Below are 23044 nucleotides of genomic sequence, written 5' to 3'. Positions count from 1 at the left end.
TGATATTCACCCTCATTCAGACCCTCATTTCAGTTGATCCATTCTGTTGACATGTATATAACAGAACCTTTCATATGCAGATCTTAACTGATTTCTAGTAAACAATACTACCACTTCAATTCTCTGAATTCTTTTCTATCAAAAGTTAGAACCCTCCTGCCTTTCCACAGAATTAAACATTCAGTAAGGATATTCATGATATCATAAGAGCTAGCCAGCAGCTGGGAGGCATCTTTTCTTTGATGTGAGATCAGAGTGCTCTGTAACTTATAGTTTCTCATTAATTCCCTGACATTCTTAGACAAATTGACAAATAAATTACAAAAAAGCACTTTTATTGGATAACTGATTTTTTCAACCACATTAAGAGAGCCAAAAACTGGTTGAAGTTAGTTTTGACTTTACTGTAGTCTATTATACTGTTAACTTAGAACAACTATAATGTTTAGGATGGGCTGCATGGCTAATTTCATCCCTTTCTGTCCAGGAATGTTCTTACTTTCTTAGACTTCAAAATAATTCATAAAATAAATTATGTCAACAAAAAGAAAACAACCAAACTCAGAAGAACCTGCATTTCTGAGAAGTTTCATGTCATTTTGAGAGACCTTGTACTAGTACTAAGTGGAAGCATTAGCTGGTCTTTTATGTATGATGGAAGAAAATGGTTTTCAACTGTACTGAAATACTACTAACATCTGCAGAGCCTTTTTTAATCAGTAATCATAGTAGGGCAGAAAGAGATGAACATGTGTGTATCAGAAGCAATGATAATGATATATTATTGCCTGCAAATCTCTGGTGCAAAATGCGGTGGTGCGGGCAGTTACTGGCGCCGGTTACTCAGCACATGTGACACCACTGCTCCACGAGCTGCATTGGCTTCCAATGCACTTTAGGGTACAATTCAAGGTGCTAGTTGTCACCTTTAAAGCCCCTGTTACTTATGGGACTGTCTCTCTCCAATTGTCTCTCCCCATCCTGCCCAATTTGGTAGGAGAAGCATGCTCCAGGTACTGATGGCTAAGGAGGGTCAGCTTTCTACTGTGGCATCTGCCCTTTGGAACATCATCCCCCCTGAGATTAGATTGGCCTCATCCCTGTTGGCCTTTCGTGGACTTGAAACTTTGCTTTTGTGCCCGAGCCTGGGACCCTGGGCGTGGGATAGAGCCCGTCCCCTGGCGGTGTGGATGATCAGTTGAATAATGCTCGGCTGGTATGTGCTTTATTTTTATTTTTTATATTTTATGTGTTTTATTTATCTTATTGTAAGCCACCTAGAGTCACATAAAATGAGATGGGCAGCTATATAAATTGAACAATGAATATATAAATTAATTTATTTATTATCATCTGTACTGAGTCTGAAAGTTTCCAGGTCTCTGAAAAACTGAGACTATGTGCACACTGGTAGACTTGGACTGGCAAGAATGAACAGCCTCATTTTTCACACAATATAGCTCACAGGAATGGTGTAAAAATGCCATGAATTCCTCATATGATTATTTATTAATTGGTCTACATGATACAATATTTCCTCTCTCTATAGCATATAATAGGTTGGGAGGAAGTCATGCAAACAAAAATAACTAAGATATTTGAAATTAAAAGTAAAGGGAAATAGCGAAAAGCTATATGTGCCTACTCAGAAATATCAATGCTCAATGTGGCATACTTCCCAGTAAAAGGATAGGGGGTTACAATTTAAGAAATATATCATTATGTTTATATTATGTCAAAGCTGCCATGCAGGACAAGGTTTGAAACAGGATTCAAAATAAAAAGGAATGAGATGAAATACATCAGCACCCATTATAGAAATAGAAGAGCAGGACTACTGGATGTCTGTTGTTCTTCAAGTGGGTTTTGTCCTCAGTGATTTCATTTCAAACTTGCATAAGATTTTTAACCATTTGCTGTACCACAAATTGAGAATATGAAAAACTATCATTGTCTCTGGATGTGATAATTAAGGGTTAAAATCAGGATCTAAAGAGGTTTATTTGTCTTTACTATAATGAGCTGTTACTGAGAGGCAGATTAAAATAATAATTATAAGCTTCATATACTCCTTTAAAAGACCCTTAAAGTATTGTGTAAGGTATGAAGCCAGTGAAGCAGGAACCACTGGTTTGGTGGCTACCGAGAATTTAAGCCAGATACCTCTCAAGGCCAGGAAGAGAACAGCCAAATATCTATTGATTCAGGAAGGTGGAAGGAAAAGACCTAACATTTAAACTTTGAAGTACAGACCAATAAATAAGCTTTGATTTCTATGTACTACAACAGATAGAACTTTTCTATGGTTTTATTCTTGTCTGTAATAAACTAGCAGTATCATGTCTATGAGTCCCCTGCTAAGTAAACCTGGTTCTGAATAAGGAGTTAGTGCCTGGAGAGCCAAGATTTTCAGCTGCCTGACAAATTGCCTTATTTTCATCAACTTTTAAAAAATCTGAGACTTAATTATGACTAGACCAACAATGTCAACTTTGGGTATTGTAAGTGTTGAGAATGTTTCTGCTGATAAAGTAATAGACAAACTTTGGACATCCTTCATGCCTCTTAACACCAGTGGCCATTAGATAGGAGTGCGTAAAGTTCATTACTTGATATGACTCCTGAATTCATTTTTGCTTTGCTGGTACTGCAATACAGCTGCTACACTTTTGTGGTCCTTTTCCTCAGGGAATAAAACTGAGTGTATTGTGGGAATTACCCTTTCAGAATACCAGAATGACATCATAAAATGTTCTGCCCCAGTTCAGATATTAGAAGTAATTACAAGTAGTCCTTGTTCATCAACGAGTCGTTCAGCAACCGAAGTTATGATGACACTGAATGAGGAGACTTACAACCAGTCCTCATAGTTCTGGCCATCACAGCGTCCCTGCAGATCACATGATTGAGTTTTGGGCACTTGGCAATCAGCTTGCAATTATGATGGTCACAGCGTCCCGTGGTCATGTGATTGCCATTTGTGACCTTGACTGCCAGCTTCCAATACGCAAAATCAATGGCGAAACCAGCAGGAAGTTGTGAATGGTGATCACATGACCTCGCGCCTAGCGACCATATAGGATTCACCTAACAAAAGCAACCAGAACTGCCACAACTGCCATTGTACGTCAGCACAGTCATGTGGTGTATGATGGTGTCACTTAGTGATGGAGTTGCCATTCCTAATTACCATCATTAAGCGAGGAATACTTCTACTCCTTTGCAGTTTAAAAACTCAATGTAAGTTATGATATGCAACCACATGCCACTCAAGCATGAAGTCCAATAAACTATAAATGAATAAATGTTGTGCCTTCAAGTCAGTCTTGACTCCTGACAACTGCCTGGACAAGTCCCTGCAGTTTTCTTGGTAACATTTTCAGAAGTGGCTTGACATCAGATAACTGAAATACATATCAGTTGTATATAATCTGCACTGAATTTGAATACTGCCATTTTGTCAGGTTATTTCAGAGTATAAGTTAAAATGCAGCATTTATTTATTTATGGATGACATGAATACTGGTTTATGCCGCATGAAACAATGAATGAAGCACAGGCATTGACCTTGCCATGTTGCTAGCTTCTTCCAAACAGGTATGAAATTCAACCATTTGCCTTCAACAAAGTGGAACACCCACAATCACTGACTGGCACATACTAGATGGTAGCCTTCCTCCCTACTGAAATTGTTTGGACGTTTGTGAACTTATTTTGCCTGTCAAATTCTTCTAGGGAAATATTTGCTACATCATATTGATGTTCTTCAGGTCTATTGGTGTTGAGACATGGCTGCCTATCCTGTATCTTTAAGCCCAATACTCCTTTCCTATTCTTCAATTTTGCATTATATAGAATATCCAGTTTTTCTGGCATGACTGTCACCACATTGGCAATTTATCTGTTGTTAAATTGGTTGTTAGTTTCAGAAGCTTATCCGTCCTATTTTATTCAACATCCCAAAACTTACTTCTATGTTCTCCTGGCCAGAACTTTCCTCCCCTTGCCAGTCCCATCAGTATGAACAGCTTGAATTACACTCATAGTCCCTCCTGGGTCATTCTGATATTTTATATTTTACTCTAATTATATTTTGCTCTAATTATATCATTGATGATGTATCCATTACTTTGAAAGGCATTGTATAGAAGTTGAATTTCATTAACAAAGTCAAGGACAATGGTATTACTTCCACAGCTGTCTGACTCAATCAGTCATATTTGGAATAGCCATATAATGCTTAAGGTTCTGATTAACTTCTACTATGGCCCAAAGCAGGTGCTTTGGATGACCAAGGATTCTTCATTCATCATAGCAGATCCCCATCATATAGGAAACACCATAAAATCTTTTAATTCCCCATCCTAACTATACAGTACTAAGGATGTAACTTTTCTGTAATGAAAGATCTAAAAGCAATTTGGACTAATAGCTTCAGTTTTCACAAGCTTATCAGTGATGCTGTGGCATTAACATTGCTTTTGCTTGATGTTCAACCTAATACTACTCATACACAATGTGCACACTTTTATCTAAAATATTTTTCAAAAATATTTAACACCTCTGTGATTTTACTTCAGAAACTACTCAGAGTGTGAATATAGTCCACAGACAATATGTTCAGGCCTTCTAAACTAGAGATTCACCAAACTGGAAAATGCTCATTACCATGCCCAACTAAATCCCTGAAAACACTTCTGTCATGACCATGTTCATACATTGTGTTTTCTCAATTGCTGCAAATTTTGGAACTGAGGGGGGCTTCAAGACTGGGCAAAGTTGTACTACATCAAAAATTGGCACCTTTCCAAGGCAATGGTGAAATATTTCGGTCTTTTTTCTCTCTGCTGGAGGCCTGTGGAAAATAAGCTACCTCCATCTCCATCTTTAACCTGCCTTCCCCAACCTCTGAAAAACAGTTCCCAAAACAATTATTTTGCCTGCCTTCTGGAAAGGTCCCCCCCAAATTCAAATGACTCCCACCTACTGGTATTTCAAAGGGCCTTAAAGATGTTTTGGAATTGTACTCAAAGGCTTTTTTGGCCTTAGTCATTCTGTTTCTCTGTTTAGGTAAGGAAATATCTCTGAAATAATGACTCAGTGGGTGACGGGTTGTCTAGTTATGTTATATCATCATCATCATCATCATCATCAATTTTCTGGAGTTTGGGAGTTAAGAGCTGTTTTATGGGGTTTGGGAGTTAAGTGAGGGCTGTTTCCTATTCCCATCCTAAATTTTAAGGGGAGGAGGGTGAGTCAGACAAAAAAACCTAAAAACAGCACCATAACATTTGGTGATTTTGTCATTACACATTGCCAGTGTGATCTCGGGGTACAAGGGTCATGGTTTGTACAAACATTGTTCTACAAGCTACAACTGGATTGGTTCACACAATATACCAAGGTAAATAAATCACACTATGGCTTAGCATGATGCATGAACCCATGTTTGACCATACTGGCTTAAGAACATAGGAACCTGTGTTACACTGAATAAGACATTGGTCCATCTAGATTTTTATACTGATCTGACAACAGGTTTCCAGGATTTATCCAGGAATCAAATCTGCATAGTGATCACATACCCTACACAAGCTGAATTCCACTTTCTTGTCCAATTTTAATTTATCTGCCCTTTTTAAAATCAAGAAAAGTAGTATGAAGCAGTCTGTAGTATTTCCTGATACTACAGTTCTGTTAGTAAACTATATAAGACCATATATAAAATGTCTGAATGCATCAAAGATTTTGCTAAAGCATCTTGTCAGAATATCTGTAGACAATGTAACAACAACAACAACAGTTAAATACTAGGGCTGTGTAAAGTATTCCAAGAGATACTTCTACCCCACAGGAGCATGTATGAAGCACCTCTTTTCAAATTATTAAATCACTGTCATGTAGTACATGTGGAGACAACCAGAAGCAACTTCTGAAGCAGCCACATGAAACTCACAAAAGATTCAGTTGCCTTTACAATTTGAAAAGAAGTGCTTCAGACCAGCTTTTGCATGTTATGAGTACTTCTAAGACTGTGCACAACCCTATTAAATATAATACTAAACTATAGGAGCAACAACAAAACATCATATTAATAATGTATAAAATGTACTAGGGTAAGTATCTTTTATCTCGGACACACAAGTGCTAAAATAGCATCTTAATCCTGGATAAGGATTAAAATTCTGTGTAATAAAAAAGGGGGAGAAAGAACCTGACTTCTAGTCCTAATAGCCATTTGCTTTCTGGAAGTCTTGGCTTTTTATCAGAGTATTTGAATGTCAAAAAGAAACAATTCTTAATTTTTTTAGCTAGGGGTGCTTTCAGCAAGCCCCATACATTTCGCCATAACAAAAGTAAATAATACATATTGATATAGAAGAAATAAGTGGTGCTTCTACTACCTATCGGCTGAAGAAACTGAACAGGTTTTGGTGATCAAATACAATCGCCATAATACACACAAATTACAGAGGTATTACTACTGCTCTAGTAAATTATTCTTAATACTTCTTATTTGGGTTTATTTGAATATCCTGAATATGACAATATGCTGCAAGTACTTCTTAATTAGTGGAATGAGGGCCATAATAAATACTCCTTGGATCAGAGATCATAGCTTGCCTAAAATAGCATAAACATGCCTGGGGTGGAATTGGGCTATGGTTGTGCTTATGGCATATTGGCCAAATTTTGCCGAAATGTGTCAATACTGCCTTTCCACTAACAAGTAATGCTGCATGTAGTACAGATGAAACTAAGGCTGGTAAACCAGTCTACATTTTACATTGCTAAACGCATTATGTGATAGGCTTGGTTGGCTAAAGCTGTGATGAGTGGTGAAGCTTAATATTAACAGGCCCACTCATTGACATCCATGGCATATGGAAAACTGCAAACTGAAATGCAAAAGCAGTATATGGAAATTAAAATAGATACTGTTGTGAGCTGTGATGTTAAAAGAAAGTGAAGGACATAATAGAACAGAATGAAGATGGTCTGCTGTTGTGGAATAGAATTGCTGAATACATGAATGGAAGTGAAGGCATCTATTTCATTATGAAAGGGTTAAAATGTGTATCAGAAAGGATGGGTGGCTATCATTTACATTGTTGTGGGTGCATATGAAATTAGGATTGCATATGTTGATGATACTGGGATGTTACACTCCAATGAATGGTGATACTGAGAAAAGCAAGGATCAGTTTTGAGAAATGTTATTCTCAATGAGACTATTCTGTTAGATGAGAAGAACTGGTAGGTAGGAATAAGAAAAGAAGGTACAGAAAGCACAACTGAGTTGTTCCAAGGCCGAAAATGAATGAGAATAGTGTGTATTTGACTAGAAAAAAAGAGTGTTTGTTTCAAATAGATAATTTAAGCATCAATCTATTCATGGTTATACATGGCAAAGGAATGAACCTAAAAGCATGAATGATTTGATAGTTTATAATAAAAGAGTAAGATAATTGGTGAAGGAACAAAGTTGATGAGAAGTTCTGAATATAGGATAGAATGTTCTGGCACATTCAATCTCTTAGCAAGCTCATGTATTTCCATGTGTTCATTGAGTTTTCCTCCCTCCACAGCACAACATGCACCATATTGACAGACTCTCCTAAAGTTTTTCTAATTCTGGTAATGTCTTCTCACTACTAAAGATTCATTTCCAGAAGGAAAAGGCACAAAAGCTTGACTGGTCAGGCAGTCCAATCTTATTCAGGCTGAGCATTTTACACCTGGCTCTAGATATTAAGTTCATTAATGGTTGCCTTTGATGAAACACATGATTTATTTCATTAAACTGTCAATCTACTCCTAAATAAATCTATTTGAAAAATAAGTTGCCATGGAATAAATAGAAATTATTTTCTATTAAGTATGTATCTATAGATATAGTAGAATATACATATTTGTATGTTATTTACCCCTATTCCAAATTTAAATACATGACTAATTCATACATATCATGTATTTCATTGCCAATATACAGAATGACATCGGAATGGTCTATATGATGCAGAGGTAATCTTCCGTTTCAATATTTGCCCAAAATACAAGGTTAAGAAACATGGAACATTGATCCTTACTAATTGTCATGACATGAATAACATTAACTAAATTGAAATTTGATCAAAGAGAAAGTGCGCTGATTATCTTTCCTCGATAGTCTCCAGATATATTGGAATGGCAATACCCAGAATTTCAAGCCAGTACAGACAAGAGAATGCTTCAAGTTATCATTCATAGTTATTTAGGGGAAAGCTAGCTGAGATCTTTTAACACAGAGAAAGGCACATGTCCCAGCTCCCTCCTCCCTAATTGTGCACTGAAATTTTTTAGCCAACTGTCAAATAACAGAAGCTGCATTATATCCACATTTTAGCAGGTAAACAAATAAAACAGGTGCACAAAGCCTTGCTTAGCCTTAAAACAACAATTCAGATTTACAAACAACTCTAACCTCTAAAAGAATGGAATAAAGGATTGAAAAAAATCTGTTTATGCTTCTTTGACAAAGATTGTGTTACTGCTAAGACCTCTATAGCAGTCAGGCTGGCCACAAAGATAGAGATTCTTCCCCATTCCCCACAACTATTTTTCAGAATCTGTTGCTAAGACTTAAAATCCTTTGGTGGCTTGTCAGGGCTCCTAGGTGAAACAATCATTAAACAAAAGATTGGATGTAAAGACAGTTTGTCTATCATTTCCAATCTTCCCATGTAGTATTATTCAAGGGAGAATGTGGAATTAATTTCCATGAGAAAAAAAAATGCTATTATATTGCATACTACATTATTTATAGAGATAGTAGATATTTCAGGAGTATATAATATTTCTTTGAAAAACAGTATTATACTATTGACCGGATTTCTGAGAAAATGCACCATAAAATTTCACATTTAGATTAATAATTTTAAGACCTATATGCTACACATAGGCACGGGGGGTGGGGAGCAATGACAAAATGAGTGTCATGCTATCAGCTCCACTCTTTTTGTATGTGTGTCATGTCATTACATGTGTTGTGTGTACAAAAGGGGCAGAGCTTCTGATGTGATACCTGTTCATAATTTTGACTAAAGCATTAGAACCTGTGAATGCATCTGATGCTACAGTATATGCTTGATTTCATAATACAACACATAAACCATGCATCCATATTACTAAGAAACTAATGTTGCAATTCAAAAACAAGTTATTACTCCTTTTTATGAGCCAATGTATGAATTAATTTCATTGACTTTCCATGCAATACAGCAAAACATTATAATCATTAAGTTTTCTGCCTCCAAAAATAATACTGCCCTGCATAAATAATACTGCCAGTTTTAATACAAAAAATGCTTAGCTACTGTCTTTTAAATTTTGCAAATATATCCTTTGTGTAATACTGTAGCTGGATTTTAGAAGCAACATATAAACTTGGAGCCTGTTTTTCCATTGAATAACCAACCATTTATATATGCATTTCACAATAACTTGTTTCAAAATATATTTAGTAACATTATAATAAAGTATGAAGAAGCAAGGATTCTAACCACTTTGTCCTCCTTTGGGAAAGCATCCAGGGAAGCAGAGAAAGAAGAAATATATAAAGGAAAGAAAAAGAAAAAGGAGGAAAACATTAATAGGCAGATATAAATAAAGCAATTCCAATGTTTTTATAAAAGCAAAATTTACTGAAATGAAATACATTTTAAATGAAAATATCTGCAGTTTCTTTTCACAGAAAGCATCTTTTTCTCACAAATATCTTGAAGACTTTTTAGCAGAAATAAAAAAAGCACAAGCAGAATTGATACTTCAGGACTCAGCACTCCAATTTTAATAGCCTTTCAAGGATCCAAAAGGCCATACCGTATATTAAATATCATTTTAAAGAGTTTTCCCATTATATCTCCTGGCACTGCATATAGTCATTCCTGAAAGTCAGGAAAAGTCTGGAACGGAAAGTCAGGAAAGATCTGGAACAAGATTAGTCATAGAGAAGACTATACAACTGGAAGAAAAAATTGGTAGTTATTCCAGGCATGAATAAACGTACTTTTTACTTACAAACAGGGTTTCTGGAATCCCAGTCCAATGTTTTAAGAGCCTAACATAGCATGCTGTTTTTGGAATATTCCAAAAGCTCCACCAGCAGAGTGCACAACCTGAGCAATGTAGGGATGTCTAAATCTAATTTCTTACTCAGCACAGAGCTGTTATTGGTATTATTCGTCCATTAAGGTCCATCCTAAGTGCAACATTTGTAGGTTGCCAATTATTCTACAGCACCACTGAGAAGCATTTTGGGTGTTCTGTCACGATTTCAAATGAAAGTAGGATTTTTTATTCATAAAGTGGCTGAGGCAGATATTCTGCTTTCCTATTCAAAAAGTTGATAATTAATAGCAGTCTTCCCAAACTAGTTGCCACACAAATCCCAGCCAGATGGCCAATTCATCTGATGGTCAGCAGGATATAGAAGCTTGATCAAGAAAGTCAAGTTGTAAAGCTGTTTAAGAGCACATCAAAGTCTGCAACTGCAGTAAATACCTTTGTGGGTGCTGTTATTTGGAAATGCTTTTCTGGCACAGAATTAAAAAGTTAACAATCAAGAGCATACATTCACTTCTAAAATTCTGTCCTTGTTTTAATATGTCGACTCTTAGGATTATTCCATTTTTATAGGTATGTCCAAATATTTTTATGAACACAGAAAGCAAGCAATATGGAAGAGACAACCTCTAGTTGTTGAAAACATTTTAGCAGTCTTTACATCTGTACTTGGGAAACTCTCTTATTTTGTATTAAGGACACATGTCTCACTAGCTTAGAGCCACACTTTTTCTGGCCGAGTTGCTTATTTTCACAGAGACGCCACAACTGAGGCAAAGGGGAAGGGAGATAAAATATCGAAAAGGTGAAGAAATTTTGAAATGAGTGAATATTCATAACTTTCTGAAATAGTAGTGTGTCAGGATGCATGCTCCCATGTGCTTATTAAACCACTGTACTTTTAAATAGCCAATGAGCAAACTTTCCTGCACAAAATACACCTAACAACAAAATAGGTCAGCAAGACAAAAGCAGCAAGAGCACATAAGAAAAAACAAAATACAGTGAGAATGTTGCTCTACTTCCTAAAGTTTCCATTTTCAGCCTGTTATAATCATGTGGTAAAATTCAACTCACCATGATTAGATACCTCATAAAATCTTTTTCCTCAGGATCCAGAGGATATGGTGTACTGTGGTATACTTAGAAACAGACTGCATGATATACAGTAATACCTCGGTTCACGAAAGCTTCTGTTTGTGAACAATTCGGTTCATGAACAGCAGCGTTTGCAAAATTTTGCTTCTGTTCGTGAACTCCACATCGGGTGACGAACACGACCCGCGACCCTCTTCCCTGCTCTGACACGTGGTCGTGGCTTCCTCTAGGTTAGATTGCGGTCGCAGACAGACACTTGCTGTGAAGCTTTTTGGTGTCACCTCAAGCAAGGTTAGTGTTCTCTCTCTTTATACTGTACTGTACTGTACTTTGTTTCATATTTTTGTGGTTAAAAAAAAATACATATGGTTCAGAACGGATTAACCTTATTTACATTGAATGTTATGGGAAAATTTGATTCGGTTGATGACCAATTCAGTTGGCGACCACGTTCGTAGGGGTCAGAACAGATTAACCTTATGAGGAAATTTGATTCAGTTTGCGACCAATTTGGTTCGCGACCAGAACTGTGGAACGAATTAAGTTCATGAACCGAGGTACCACTGTACTACTAATCTCAGAAGTTAAGATGCTACTGTGACTACATAACAAGGAGCATTCAAACAGTCCAGGGATAATTCTAGCATGATTTGTTCTTTGCACTGCATCAGATTAGTGTGAATAATTAATAGAATAATAATTTAATAGAAATAAAGCTGCTAAAGCTTTAGTTTAAACAGAAAAAAATAAAGTAAAATTTATCCACAAAATAATTTTTAAACTGTGATCTAGAGCAGAGTTTTCCAAACTGTGTTCCATGGAATCCTTGGGATTCTATAACTTTTTTTTCCATGAGAGACTAATAGTAAAAAAAAGAAAAGATTAAAACTTCACTCAATGCAGTCAATTTTCTATCACTAGGGCTTCATCTCTTGATTGGGGTTCTGGGAATATTATTTCTGTTGGTTGCACAGTCGGCCAGATGTTTAGACTGGATTTGGTATTTTTATCCACCTATTGAGTCCCTCCCAAGGACCTGGGATAGGCAGATGTTGTTGTTTGATGGTGATAAAGGTATCATTGCAAGATGGAAGCTGTTCCAAGTAAAGACTGATGGTGATTTTGTCAATGCCGATGGTCTTCAAGTGGTACTCCAGATGTTTTGGGATTGCACCCAAGGCGCCTATTACTATTGGTACTATCAGGGAAAAAATAGCCCTTATCTTGTGATTGTTTGAACCCCCTGATCTAGTAGGTTATATAGCAACCTTTTTTGTCCTTTTGGACTTAAGTCTTATTTCTTTCACATCAAAAATGCAAACTCAGTCCAAAACACTAACTGTGATATGTTAAACAATAATTGACTCAATATTTATTGGCTAAATCAAATGAATGATCTCCATTGAACATGCAGATTTACAGCACTGATTGATATTGTTAAAAATATGCAGATATGCAGTACTGATATGTAGGTATGCATCATTGATCGATATTGTTAAATATGGAGATATGTGGCATTGATTGATATGCAGATATGCAGCATTGATTGATATTGTTAAAAATACCAGATCAAGTTTGTGTTTTTGTTTGCTAAAGATTTGGTGAAAGAAGATATGAAGAAGAGATGGCACGAATTTACAGAAGAATTGTACCAAAAAGATGCCAACATTGGCAAGTACGTAGTTCTGATTGCTGAACTAGAGCCAGCATTCTGGAAAGTTAAGTTAAATGGCCCTAGAAAATATTGCTAACAGCAAAGCTGCAGCTAATGAAATACCAGCCAAACAGTTTAAAACCTTGCACAATGATGCAATTAAAGGGCTACTTGTGGTTTGTAAGCAGGTATAGAAAGCGTCTGAATTTACAATATATTATAGTGAGACAAGTCCTTTTGCCATTGTTAGCTGGACAGCACCAGCACGTGATAAACATATTTGTTTCTTTTCCCCTATTTCCTCTTTGCTCGTTCTGTAATTAAACTGGCCAAAGAGAAGAACACAGATGGCTTGGTGTGGATAAAAAGACGTGTTTCCACACACACAAGGACTGTGTCACCTCTATTTGCAGCTCTTGAGGTATATGGCTGCTTCCACCAAAAGATCACATCCAAGAGGAAATGCGGCTCCCTCATCCCTAGAGGTAACTGGAGGAAATATTTCCCCATTAGACATAGTGTATAAAATTCAGTGTACACATTGTTTATAAACATTAACAAGTTACTGCAGTGGAACAACAGAGAAAAAGCTTCAACATACGTGAATTAGACCAGACCTACAAAATTTGGATGTGCCTGCATTTTTCTAAACAATACAGCAAAAAAAAAAAAAAAAAAATCTTTAAATTGTCCTTTGAAGATTTAAGCTTGAATGAAGCATTTAAGGGCATGCTAGCTTGCTTTAACCATCCCCATTCATGTTTATTCTTATCTTTTATTTTTTCATTTTTCAGCTTAAATGGATCATCCCTTTAGACACTGATGCCCTGTGGAACCCCCTTCCCCAAGATCCAGTAGGCACCCAGTCTTCCAGAAGGCCTTAAAAAGCTGGCTTTTGCCCCAAGCATTGGGATCAGGTGAGGCTGGAGCCCAGTGAGTGTGAGTATTGGGGAACGGTGCTTTAGGGCACTGGGAGTTGTTTTGGGGATGTTGATTTTTATTGTTTTTTATCTTCTTATTGCTGCTGCTGTGAGCCGCCCAGAGTTAGTGGCTCGTAAGATGGGCAGCCATAGAAGTCTCTTAAATAAATAAAACAAATAAACACGACACGTTCCGAGGGAATGACACCGTATCCATGCTGAACACCTCAACAGGATTCCTATCTCATTTATGAGAAACTGACTTCTCGTCCTCACCCCCCCATAAAACATGGAGTGAGGAAATTCAAGAGGTTGAGGGGAAGGGATAGAAAAGAGGCAGAAAGGTAGAAAATCATGTAACAAATCAGTAGCAGAAGTCTGCATCAGTAGATTGCACTAGTCAATCATGATTCATTACACACAATAGAAAACTTACATTGTTTGATCGTAGGGAAACACGGCCTCCACATCTGGCACAAAACTTTGTCCGGCAGTAAGAGCATAAATGGCCACAACCATCAGCAAACTTAGTTTTGTGACAGATCCCACACGTGGGTGCATCATCCTTGTGTTCTCCTTGGTAACGGCGAGATTCCTCACCTATTTTTCGTACTTGCTCTTTGTAACTTTCAAATTGTTGGTGTAATCTTCTGTAAAGAAAGCAAAACTCTTATCGCAAAAGCATCCAGGCAAACTCACTCACTAAATGATTTGCTCTACTTCAGACAGTTGCATATGCCAGTCATAATTCTTATTCAAGTGCCAGATTTCTTTAAAAAAATGAATTTAATATCTGTAAATGGGATTTATGAAACTATCTGTTCTACTTTCATATACTGTTAAGGAAGCCATTTAAGTAATCAAAAATGCAATGCATATCCATAGATTTGGGAGTAGCATGAAGAGGTTTTGTTAAAATATCTTAATAAACTCCTGTTTTTCTGCCATACATACAATTTCAGAATTATAGGCAAATTTCAGCACAAAAAAAGGCAGCAAGAAAAGTATTCAAAATGAAAGGAACTTTTCTTGACTTTGTAAATTCACTAAAACATTTCAAACTGTTTCCTTCACTTTAGAATAGGAGAGTCAGAATTATCCCTTTACAGGTTTTCGTAAGAACTCTGCCAATATTTTGCTCATGGCATTTTCATTATGAAAGTTGTCATGCAAACATAAACTGAAGTACAAAATGCAGACAATAAGATTTGGCTTAATTCCTTAATCCTCTTTCTTATTATGATTTTTTTTTTTAAGGCTAGTATATCAGAGGTATGGTCCTACCTGTCTCTATTGCCAAAACTGAAAGACAACCACCTTGAAGCCATATAAAAGAAAGTGGAGTGGGACTGAATTTCTTAGATAACTTATAGACCAGATTATACAGTACTGTATATTGCAGGAGAAACCTAGAAAGGAGAAGATTCAATTTGATTTTCAGTAGAACAGGCATATGAAGTGTGTTCATCACAGAATTTTTGTAACATTTAAAAATTCTGTTTGAATCTGCCAATAGTTCTAAATGAAAACAAGGAGATCCAACAGGAAATTTCCTGTAAGACACACAATTGTAATCTTTAGCTGGCAATATCTACTATGGTTCTCTTCTCTGCCTGAGACTCTAGAGTAAGAAAGTATCAACTGCTATGCAAGATCCTGACCACCACAGAACATTACAACTGGTAGCAGATGTGCAGTTCCATTTAAGTATGAGGATTAAATCTAAGCATGAACCTTTTGTATACAGGTGCTGATTTGCATTTTCTTTTCAATATTTTTCTTTATTCTTTCAATTCATATTTAATAAGCATAATTGTCGTGTTCACATCTACATGATAATCATCAGAAGAAACTCATCCTTCCAAGACATACATCAGAGGCACCTTCTAGCATGGTGACAATTCGGTCAACATTATGTACCATAGCAAAGAAATAAGGTGTAATATCTAATATATTCATTGCCTTCCATTCTAACGCTTGCCCAGCAGATGGCACCAGAGACTGCCATTAGTCATCCCTGAGATTTCAAAGATGTGCTTTTCGTTTTGGGATAATACTTTTATGATGCAAAACTCTTCTTATACCAGAAATAAAATAATGGCTGTGCAGGTAGGAATCAATGAATGTGTTTTAAAGCCCACACTAACTTCAAGTGCTCTGGATTTGAAAGTGACTAGTATTCCGCTTCTACTCACAATAAATTATTCAGCACTTGAATCTTGACCAAGAAATTATATGTCCACAAACAGACCTCCAGATTTAGAACTTTGTGTTTTGTACTCCTGTGCACAGTAGAAAGTGCACTTCTCCTATTTCCAATTTTATATCAGATACATATAATAAGCCTTATTATATAAGCTCAGTTTTCATCTAGAAGTTACCATATTTATATGAGGAGAGTGAAAGAGTTCATTTTAGTTCATTTATCTCTATGGCTTTAGGAGCATGAATAAATGTGACTTTACTGTATTTCATGCACGTCTATGAGAAACTCTTTTTTAAGACAACTTTTTGGATTCCTCTTTAGAAAACCGCCATAAGAAACTGCTGTAACAGGGTGGGGAGAGCCAAGTCAAACCCTCATTGAATGGAGGAGCTCCCTGAATGAACCCAGGGCAGTCTTAGTCTAACCTACGGCACCAAGGTCTAAGAATAAAATAGGAAGGAGAACCCTGTATGTTTCCAGTGAGCGCTTCTGAAGGAAAAGTGGGAGGAAAATGAAATGAACGCTTTCTGTGGGATCTCCGTGCAGTTCTGTGTAAGGAATTTCAAGCCCTGCCTGTGGGAATTGATCTGGAATACTAAAGCACTTACCGGCTCTCCTTTGCCTTTTTCATGCATCATGTTAAACCATATCTGGGCTTGGTTTTGGCTTAGCGTGTTATGTAAATGCAGTCGCTGTGGTTTACAAAGTGTGGTGTATGCCTTAAGCAACATATGGAACTAACCAACTGGGGTTTACTCAACAAGCCACAGTTAACACAAACCACACTTTCCTATGATATGTAAAACCATGTTCTTGAAACTGTGGCTAGAAACATAAGTAAAAGGATCTCTGGGCAGCCTTGTATATCTCTCCGTCTCTCTCCTTCTATTGTGAAAGCACCTTAGGATTCTGCTCTGCTATCATAAAGGATTCTGAGCTTGGAAACAGGTGAGAGAAATAAACTAGACTTCCAAACATATTGAGGATTATGAGTACCTTTTAACTCTCTTGGTTTCAACACAAGAGCACGAAGGAGGCAGACATTCCGTGGTGTTTCCTCCCTGACACAGCCCAGACATCCTTATAATTTTCCACCCCTCCCCTGCTCTTTGCATAGAGGATTCTGGAACAAGAAGAATTCTACAAATCCCAAAAGCATAAAAAATTAAAACATAATATGTAACTATTTTTATTTATTATTATTTTTTAGGTAAGTCAATTGGTGCTCTATATTTTATACACCTCAAAAGCTGCAAAATAATTATCTAATGAAAAATACAGAGGCTTCAAAATCTTGGGAACTAAAAAGGAGCAACTGGCTGGTTATGAATCAGTGATTTATACCAGCTGTAGTACAGGAAGCCAAATGCAGAAGCTTCCCACTATTTTTCCCCAGAAGATCACAGACACCTGCTCAACCAGGAAGTTTTTCTCAAGCCACTAGTAATTATTATCACTATTATTTTTAATCTTAACACATTTATATGTCAAATGAACCACTAATGAATGTTTCATGTATTTCTGTTGTTTCAAAAGAGACTATTCTTGTTTATGACTAAATGCGATCAAGCATTTTAAGAATACTGTACTCCTAAGTTCACTAGGACACATTCTCTCTTTCCTTCCTCCTCCCCTTTTCCACAATAAATAAACTGAATTTTATTTAAAATATCCGGTGACAAGAACACTGCTAATGAGTAACTAATAACCATTCCTCCAGAACTAAGATGTGAAAAATAGAGTTGAGGTTTTTTTCTCCTTTGCAGCAAGTACCTCTTTTGCTACAACCACTAGAGAAGCCAGCTTTGGCATTTACAGGTCCATTTCCTCCTCATATTGTAACTGATTGCCAGACTTTAGGAATACCTACTGTAGGTGTGATGGAATGTGTCTACAAAGTGGGAGGTGATGTGATGGACTACAGTAATGCAGCAGGTTCTCAGGAAGGAGGAAGCACATTCCAGGAAGGCGGGGGGGGGGGGGAGTGAGACAACAGACAACACAGTCCGGAGCAGGAGCGTGGGAAGAAGAAGAGAATTTAGGACAGCCACTCCCTAGAATCTCCCAGGGTATATCCACTAGGTTAGAGTAACATAGATTTAGTCTGGCAAGATTCTGTCTATATGGTGTAAGCAATAAAAGAACTGAACTTGGGTGGACTGTTTCTCTGTCGTTCTTGGGCTGGGCCTGACAAGAGGTCTAGCATGAGGAACCAGACACTCACTACTAATCTTAGTAAGTGAAACTTGCACTAAGAAGCCCATTCTGGTGTGGTAGTTAAGGTGTTGGTCTAGAACCAGGGAGACTCAAGTACAAGTCTGCCCATAGCCACAAAAGCTCTGTGGGTGATTTTGAACCAGTCACCCAGTCTATCTCACAGGACTGTTGCGGGGAAAAAATGAGAAAAGGGAGTGCTAGGTATGTCACCTCCAGCTCCAGAAGGAAAGGCAGGGCATAACTCTAATGAATAAACAAGAGCATACCCTTATATGCAGCCACTTCTTGCAACAGTCATTTCTTGCAACAGACCAAGCAGTACACATCACCTTTCAGCCAGCATTTGCATGTTTTGATGTTTCTCCATTGATTTTCCTATTTTTAGTAAACAAAGTCACCTATTTGCTCTACTTTCCTACCATTTATTTATAACTTGTGATTATTCATTACATTCTCCCTGTCAAACACAACTGTATTAATTTTTAGATCCACACCCATCATTGCATCACAGAGTTTATCTAATACTCGCCATGAATCGTCCAGATTCTCTACCAGCTGCACAGCATCATCCATGCACAAAATGCCTGGACAGTCACATCCCCAACCAACAGCCTCCAGTATCACAAGAATTCCTTAAAGATTTGTCCGTAAATACATTACACAATAAAGGGGACATTACACATTGTTATCTTACTCCCCTGTCAGTGTTGTAGTACTGGATTTATTTTCATACTTCCTTTGCTTCCATCATATCTCTTTTGTCATACTGTGTTGTTGAACTAGGAACAGGGAGATCAAGGTTCAGATTCACTCTTAACCATGGAAGCTAGTTGGTGACTTTGGGCCGGTCACTGACTCTCAGCAAAATGTGTTTTACAGGCTTGAAAAAATGAAGCTGTCTTAAATGCTTGGAGGAAACAAGGGATGAAAAAAAAAATCAAAAAATAAATAAATAATAATCAGACTTCAACTTCATATTCATGCAGAACATTTCATAATTCAAGCCTAGTTTTATCATACACTTTTTCTGAAAGAACATAAAATACTGTTTCTTCCTCATTTCATATACTTCTCAATGACCTGCCAGAAAGCAAAAATCTGGTCTGCATACTCCCTGGGCTGCATAAACCCACACTGTACCTCCCAAATTTTGCTCAATGTTATCTCTTGCAGCCTTTCACTCACGACACTTTAAGGCCCACTTAACAAGCCGTACAAGTTGCATTCACTCTGTCTGCATTTCCCTTTGTAAAGGGGAACAATAATGACATTATTTAAATCATCAGGCACAGATGCAGACTTCACACATGTGAAACAAATTACACAATCCCTCCACAAACTGCATCCATATTTTAATAATTTTCCAGTTATAGCATCTACAAACCATTTTTCAACATTCTCAGAATGTTTATAACTTCCTTTTCATCAATCTTTTTAGACACTAACGTTTATAGTAGTCATTTCAATTCCGCTTCTTGACATATCACTATCATTCCCGTATAAATCTCCAAAATATTCCTTAAAGCCATTCCTGCACTGCAGTTTCATCTCAAATCCCTTCATCCCTTTCATTTTTAGTGCCATTTATTCCGCTGTCGGCTCTTTCTTTAGCCCTTCTTACCCATTTCCAAAACAATATTTTATTGCCATCAAAATTGTTCTGCACATTCTTTCTTTCATTCTTAGCTATCCGTTGCTCTCTCTGACTACATTTTTCGCAGCTGTCTTTTTCACCCCCTTCACATTTATAATATCTTTCTCTCATCATCATTTTTGCAGCAATCATCCACTTATATGCATTTTTCCCCTCATCCACATCCTCTTCTTTATTTCAAGAAGCATCCTTTTTATACTTCCTCCAGTATAGTACTACAAATCCCAAGAGACGTTGTGGCAGACAGGAAGAAGAATGCCTTAGAGGAGAGAGGGGAGAGAGAAAATGGAGAGTTGGGAAAATACCATGTTTAAAACTGTTACGTAAGAAAATGTTTTAAGTTACTGCTTCCTCTGGAATTAGTAATAAAAATCCTTCTAAGATTGGTGGTGAAGTTGGAATTTTTATCACATCAGGGTGGCTCACTCTGATGTTGCTGTTCCCCAGCCTCCGGAGATGAACGCAGGATGGGCATTTTTACACTCAATGAAATTGCTATCAAGCTGGACAAAGAAAAACATGCTATTCAAAGGGCTACACTGCTGCCCTTTTCACAAATAGAAGCTGCTTGAATAAATATTTCACTCCATGCACAAATTAAGCAGTTTATTTATATCCAATCCAATGGTTTAAATTCATCCTACAATACAAGCACCTAATATATCTACAGATGCATATGGCAATGCACTTAGGAAATAAATCATGTGAATATGGAGATTTAGGCCCAATCTGAGATCAAGTGGTGAGAAAAAGTATGCACAAAACATTTTGTGATTATCTGCAGCAGGAAGATGTGACCTTGGAGGAAACAACCACAGGCAAGGAGTAAGTAAGCAAGTAAGAGTTGTTTAGGACAACAGAAAGTGAGGAGGAGGAGGAGGAACTGTTGTTCATTTGTTTGTGGATCCTGAAGAAAAAGAATTTGTGAGGTTAATGCAAAGCAACTAAAGATATTGATTGATCCTGGGAATCCATGGAACATTATTTGCAGCAAACTTTGTAGGCAGTATTTTCAAGCAAGATGTTATGAACAAAACAGCTGGGGGGCTGTCTATGGTCAACCCCACCCACTCATGTGTTGGCGTCACTACACTGCAACTTGCTTGAGCAATAACATGGTTATTTTGTACATGTTATCAAAGAAGACCTGGAGCCACTTCTTGTCTGAAAATCTATCTTTAACCTCCATATTTTTTTCAGAAAGGAAACTGTGTGAACCATGTTATAGGGGCCATTGCTCATTCTGTCAGCTGGACCGACTGGTGGAATGGTATAACTTCTTATTTTAAAGAGCTGGACAAATTACTCAATACTCTTGCAAAGTTAAAATGGATTATTACACTGTGCTATTTGCACAATATATTTATATCATATGCCATGATAGAAAGCTGTGAATGGTGCCTTAGACAAAATGCTGGAGAATGGCATTATAGAAGTACATGGAGATATGAATTGTGTATCTAACATGTAGATTGTAACAAAGAAATGAAACCTGTTGATCTGAGGATGGTTAACAAGGCTATGGTACAGGAGCATTATCCTGTACCAAGAATAAATGATATTTTGTATGCTGTGCAAGATGCATGAGTTGTTACTAAATTAGATGCCACCGAAGGTTTGGGGCAAGTAGAATTCGTACCAGAATCTCACCATTTGACAATTGGTATAAATCACTGTGATTATTATAGGTTCTGTAAATTTCCATCAGACATTCAAGTGCCCCTCAAGCTTATCAAAAGGTGATGGACTTCATCCTGCAGAGTCTTTCTAGAGATGACTATTATATCATGATATAATTATTATATGATGATGCCATTTATGTGGCAACTGTTGAAGAGTTCTGTGATAGGTTGATGGGAATTTTTGAGAGATTCCTTAAAAGAAGACTGAACCTATACAAAAGCAAGTCCTTGAACAGGTTTTTATATTAGGACATGTTGTTTCAGCTGAAAGAATTAAACCTGATCCAAAGAAGGCAGAGACTATTCTGAAGATCTCAGTTCTTGAGAATCTGGATTTGCTGAATTCTTTTTTAGCTACCTGAGCCTATCTCCTGAAATGTATTCCTAATTATTATCTTTGTATATTTCCATTTGTGCCATTGATGGATCACAAACCAATCATGTGCATGCTTCAACTACATAAAAGCACTATTTTGGCACCTTACAGTCAGCATCTCATTTGGAGTTTGCAATCTTATGATCTGGTTATTCAATATATTTCTGGAAAATTTCTGTAGCTTATTCCTTATTGTGTCTTCCACTACCTGATATAGGACCAAATTTGTTGTTGGAAGAGTATGTTTTTAAATGTGTTGGTTATGTATGCTAGATTTTGTGGTACTATCATTAAAAGAACCTCTCAGCAAGACACTTTGCTCTCAAGATTTTGAATCCAACAGATTGGATTCAAGTGGTCCCTTCCCTACTGTGACCATTTAAACATATTGCTGATGAACTTTTTATGCATGATGGTATCTTGTTGCAGAGTAATTATTATGAATTAAAGTGAGCAAATTGGGTAAAATCAGTTTATGAGATGTACCAAACAAGTTTTATGTGCTAGGTTATACTGGCCAAAGATGGATTCAGATGTGGAATACTTTATCAAGAGCTGTGTTCCTTGGGCGCAAACTCAACATTTGCATGATAATCAAATAACTATTATGCTCTCTTCTACTACCATCTCATTCTTGGACCAAAGTGAGCTTTGACAGAGTTGGACCCCTGTGTGCTTACAGACATTGATTCTTCTTCTTCTCCCCTGGAGGCAGTTTTGTTGCCACATACTGTATTTCAGCTGATATCATTGTCAGTGCATTGCAAGACATTTGTGTTGATTTTAGATATCTTAAGGAAATGTTTCAGATAATGCACAATAATTGTACCTTGTTTCAACTTTATTTTCAGTCTTGGGGTATTCAACATATTTATGTTTCCCTTTACTGGCCCAACAATAACAGAAATAAATGCAGTTTGAAAAAAAAAGATATCCAGGCGGCACACTGTGAAGGGAGGAAATGAAGAAAGGAATTACCTAAGACTTCAATGGCCTATTGTTCTACTCTGCTCATGGCTTCAAAGAAGACACCTGCAGAGTTGCTTCTTTCTCAGGACATTCATACGAAGCTTCCTGGTCACTGTTCTCAGATAAAGGCTGATGATGCCTCTGTTGTAGACTATCATCAGAAA

At 37.0% G+C, this 23044-nt stretch overlaps 1 protein-coding gene across 2 annotated transcripts in view; it reads right to left on the bottom strand.

Annotated features, from left to right (window-relative positions):
- Nucleotides 1-23044, bottom strand: part of RIMS1 (regulating synaptic membrane exocytosis 1) — a 256269-nt gene that overhangs the window by 150517 nt on the left and 82708 nt on the right. For both annotated transcript variants that reach the window (XM_088137738.1, XM_088137735.1), the window contains exon 2: nt 14213-14426. In XM_088137738.1, coding sequence (XP_087993864.1) covers nt 14213-14426 — 214 coding nt within the window. The remainder of the gene's footprint in view (nt 1-14212; nt 14427-23044) is intronic.

This window comes from Python bivittatus, unplaced genomic scaffold (assembly GCF_059951505.1).
Source record: "Python bivittatus isolate LINGU-HERP-01145 unplaced genomic scaffold, Pbiv_v1 ctg000020_np1212, whole genome shotgun sequence".
Classification (NCBI taxonomy): domain Eukaryota; kingdom Metazoa; phylum Chordata; class Lepidosauria; order Squamata; family Pythonidae; genus Python; species Python bivittatus.
Note: the sequence above shows the minus strand (reverse complement) of the source record. Positions and strands in the feature narration are given on the sequence as shown.